Source organism: Mastomys coucha, unplaced genomic scaffold (assembly GCF_008632895.1).
Source record: "Mastomys coucha isolate ucsf_1 unplaced genomic scaffold, UCSF_Mcou_1 pScaffold22, whole genome shotgun sequence".
Taxonomy (NCBI): domain Eukaryota; kingdom Metazoa; phylum Chordata; class Mammalia; order Rodentia; family Muridae; genus Mastomys; species Mastomys coucha.
In genome coordinates, this window is record NW_022196905.1 from 185,673,968 (window position 1) to 185,678,724 (window position 4,757).

The 4,757-nt window shown below is 41.7% G+C and overlaps 1 protein-coding gene across 1 annotated transcript in view; it reads right to left on the minus strand.

Moving 5' to 3' along the window:
• The window catches only part of F11 (coagulation factor XI), a 14,692-nt gene extending 10,842 nt beyond the window's left edge, over positions 1–3,850 (minus strand). The window contains exons 1-2 of the mRNA XM_031342856.1: positions 3,777–3,850; positions 3,050–3,105 (exon numbers count right to left, since the gene is read on the minus strand). Of these exons, the coding sequence (XP_031198716.1) occupies positions 3,050–3,104 (55 nt within the window). The 5' untranslated portion in view covers position 3,105; positions 3,777–3,850. The remainder of the gene's footprint in view (positions 1–3,049; positions 3,106–3,776) is intronic.
• Between the last annotated feature and the right edge of the window lie 907 nt (positions 3,851–4,757).

Below are 4,757 nucleotides of genomic sequence, written 5' to 3' on the forward strand. Positions count from 1 at the left end.
GTGTGTGTGTGTGTGTCTGTGTGTGTGTCTGTGTGTGTGTCTGTGTGTGTGTCTGTGTGTGTGTACACCCACAGAAGAGGGTGCTGGATTCCTGGAAGCTAGAGTCACAGGAAGTTGTGAACTACCTAATGTGGTTGCTGGGAATTGAACTGAGTCCCCTGCAAGAGCAGTAAGTGCTCTTATCTACTGAGCCATCTCTCTAGCCTCTCATTTATTTTTCCTTAACATATGCATTGAGTGGTTTGGTATAGCTGATTTTGAGATGGTTGTTGAGACAGAACCTTGTTATGTAGCCCATCCTAGTCTCAAACTTTCAATCTTGCCCCAACTTTCTCAGTTCTGGGATTTTAAGTATGAATGCAACCACAATGGATAATATTTTGCCTGTTACATTTGCATATATATTCATAAGCAAAAAAAAAGTGTTATAATTCTCAGGATGTCCCTGTGAACTTAGCATTTTGAAATGAGATGCAGAGTGTGAGTGAACACTCTCCCTAATCTATGTTTATGCTCTGTTTAATTCATTTTTGCTAGTCCCTTCCCATCTTCTAGCTCCTTTGTGTTCCCTTCCTTTCTCATTCTTGAGCACTGAATTTTACCATTTCTCTATTCTAATATATATGCATACATTTTTACAGGTCATCTTAGCCCCAATTTGATTGCATTCCAAAGTTTCATATGCCATATATTAATTATATTAAATTTAATTTAAAAATTATTGTGATTTCATCTTTGAATCATATTTGAGAATATACTTACTTAACCCAACACCCAGGACTTTTCAGTTGTCATTTTGTTATTTATTCTTTTAACATGGTTCTTTGACAACTAAACAACATGCTCTGTTTAATTTTTACCCTTCAAAATTTTATGGAGATCTGTGAGGCACTGGGAGAGCCTTGAATGAAAGTATAAAGGTCAGGTGAAGTCCCGAGTAGGCGTGTATTGTTTGACATGGGCGTGGTCATGTCAAGGACCCCACTGCCTCAGACCCTTGGTAGTGCCAAAGCCTCACTCCAGGGTGAGACTGGAAGAATGACAAACCTTCCTGAGGCCTGAGTATAAATGTTGGGGATATGTACAGAAACCAGTAACCCCTGCTTCCTTCTCATGGACGACCGCAGTCTGAGACTTCTTACCTACCTCCTGCCTAGCCTGGCCAGTTCATCCCTTGTGCCTTACACCATAAAAACACCAAGGATCCAGGTGATCCTGCAGGTGGTACTGTTCCATCAGAGTGAACCCAGCTCACCCGATTTCAGTTTTATTGTGAGTGTCTATGTATCTGTCCTTTCTTCAATCCCTAGCTGCCCCAGTCAGGTTTCCAGGACCAAGAAAGAGACTTGTTTAGAGGCATCAGTACTTGTTATTGTTTTCTATGTACACATACATATCCTGTGTGTGTATCAACATAGTTGAATTCAGTGTTTAAGATGTCAAGACGTCACCAAGTGACGGTGATGGACACCTTTAATCCCAGCCCTTGGAGGCAGAGGCAGGCAGATCTCTGAATTTGAGGTCAGCCTGGTCTACAAATTGAGTTCCAGGATAGCCAGGGCTACACAGAGAAACTCTGTGTCAAAAAAATAAGCAGCAACAACAACAAGATCAAAAATGTCAAGACAGTACTGTACAAGACTATACAAATAACAATGGGATTTCAAAACATTGCCAGTGAAGAAGTAACCTGAATATCAATCTAATCACAAAGAAAAATGAAGCTATAAACTATATAGTTTAATATGTTAAGTAATGCTTATTTTATTTTAGATCTACTACTGTTCACATGTATCACACCAAAAAGAACTAACTGTGCTTACATGCCAGTAACAGTCTCAGGCATTTAATATAACATAAATAAATTATTTCAAAAAGTGCTTACATTTTTATTTCAAAGAAAAAAATAAGCCTGGGGTGAAAAATACACTAAGTTGTTAAGATCAGTATTGATGAAGCAACTTCCCATTTCATTCTACTGAATAGTAAGCAAATGTATTTACTGGACGTAGTGTAGAACGGAAGTGTAACCACAGTGGTTAAATTAACCAAATATGTAAGCCATTCTTTAATATTTCCATAACATTTTCAGTCTGGAATCGGTGAAGGAGTGTGTGTGTGTGTGTGTGTGTGTGTGTGTGTGAGAGAGAGAGAGAGAGAGAGAGAGAGAGAGAGAGAGAGAGAGAAACAGAGACAGAGACAGAGACAGTGTGTGTGTGTAAGAGAGAGACAGAGACAGAGACAGACAGAGAGACGGAGAAAGACAGAGACAGTGTGTGTGTGTGTGTGTGTGTGTGTGTGTGCGCGCGCGCGCGCGCGTTACTGGATTGAATCCATTATGGAATACAAATCAATGAGGTGAGTGAAGTCTTCAAGTCTTCTCTTTCTAATGTTGCTCTTAGGAATAATTGCAATGTGTTGTGTAGGTAGATATAGATGTAACTATAACTAGCATTCAAGTGCTATAGGTGTAGACTCTTTGTAATTCTATATTTAAATCGCTTTCTTTCTTTGATCCATTAAAAGGGAGAGATAACTAGAAGATAAAGGATTCTGTTTCCTTCCCTGGACCAGCTCACAGCATGAAAATATTCCACAATATATGGGGACTAAAGTATAATTTCTCTTTGTGGGTTTATATTGTTTCCCACAGTACAGGTCAAGGAATGAGCTATTTCTAAGCCATACTTAAATATTGAAGAGAGTCCTTTAAAATTGTGATGAAGATGCTGAAGTATGACTCTTCACAGTTGATGGCTTCTGGCTGGGTTAGGGATGGGGATGGGGGAGGACTCAGTTTTCTTTAAGGGGATGACCACTGGGAGTTTGACCATGTTCCCAAGGAGTATCTTCTCAACACAAACTGGACTTGATGGGTTTTTTTGAAGGGAGCGGGGGTGGGGGGAGGGAGGAGTTAAGTGAGGAGGGCTCAAGGATGGGAGGGTGAACATAGGAGGAATGGAGAGTGAGTGTGATTGGGTTACATTGCATGAAATTCTCAAATAATAAAAATATTGTGTTGGGGGAAAATAAACAAAGCAACACTTACCACTAGAAACTGAGGCAAAAAAGATAAAATGTAACACCTGATGTAATGAGGTCATCCTACAAAGAGAAGAGTGTCACTGTTTTTAGAACAGAGAGTGTAAAGTTACAAGTTTTCAGACATCAGAATTTACACAGAATGAGAGGAGTGTCTCCCTATGGGCTGTTCACAGGGTTTCTCCCTTCCCCCAGTAGTGTTAGGACAGCCCCCACATTTTGTGGGCTGCTCAGCCTTGTCAGAGTTCTGCAGAGGTCACAATGGACACTCCCTCTTCCCTGCCGTCTCTCCATCCCCACCTCACTCCCAACTCTGAAACCCCGAAGTCACTGTCATCTGAACCCCACCCTAATCCAATTTTCTTCCAACTCATTTTCTTTCTTTCCATTTTTGGGTTCTCTCTCTCTCTCTCTCTCTCTCTCTCTGTGTGTGTGTGTGTGTGTATGTGTGTGTGAAAGAGAGAGAGAGAGAGAGAGTGATATGTCCAGTCCCTGTATTGCTCCTGAATCTCTTTTTCTTGAAAAATAATTCTTACTGACTATAAATTATTTATCTTCCCCTCTGCCTCCGCTTTCAAGTTGACTATAGAGGGTGACTAAGGATATCTACAATGCAAAATCAGATACATTTTAAAAATCAATCTCTCTCTACTAAAAAGAGCTAAGCCCTCATTCCAGAAGAGGGTACATTAACAGATGTAAGTTGTGGAGAAATGCATATTTTCAAGCCGTACCTGCAGATACTTTCGCTGCCTTTGCTGCAATCCTCAGGGGAGTGTTGTATCTCTTTGCTATAGTCTTGTTCTTTTTCTACATGAGCTTGTGTGGGACACTGTTGCTTAAATGTTTACTTGTGCTGGTTTCCTTTGTCATGTGACATCCTGTCTTTGCACAGCATGTCTAGTGTCTGAGAATGTCCTTTTGGTCTCTGTACTGAAACCTACCCCAGAAGAGCGGCTAACTCTTTCAACACACCAATGTTGTGTGTTTTCTTTTACCTGTGTGTTCAAATAAGCAATACACACTGAGAGGGCTAGAAACTGAGTACACACTGAGGTCGTCTATGTACCTTAGAAGTTGGGATACTCACACTACACTCCACAGACCCAAAGAAGCTAAATAAGAAGGAAGGTCCAAGTGAGGATAATCGAATCTCACTTAGAAGAGGGAATAAAATAGTCATAGGAGGAAGATGGAGGAAGGGAACTGGGTGGAAGAGAGGATGGGAATGGAGTGGAGGGGATTCAGGATCAGGTGTGGGGAGAGACAGGAGAGATAGCCAGATGGCCATGAGACTGAATGGAGGAGCTGAATCTGCAGCTGGCAGAGGTAGGGGGGGAATGCATCGTGAAGACATGTCAGAGACCTGGGATAGGAAAGACACCCAAGAATCAATGGGGGTGGTCTTAGTTGGGATTCACAGCATTGAGGATATCAAACCTGAAGAGGCTACCTCATGTAGCCCAGGCAGGAACCTCAGTGGTTCAATAGGGACAAGAACTTGCCCACAAAACTTTTAACCCAAAATTGATCCTGTCTACAAGAAATGTAGAGATGGGGGATGGATCAGAGGCTGAGGAAATGACCCAGCAGTAACCAGACCATGGACAAGCACCAATCCCAGACATATTAATGTTGTACTGGCAGACAGGAGTCTAGAAAGCCTGTCCTCTGAGAGGCTCCACCCAGCAGCTGACTCAGAGGGATGCAGAGAC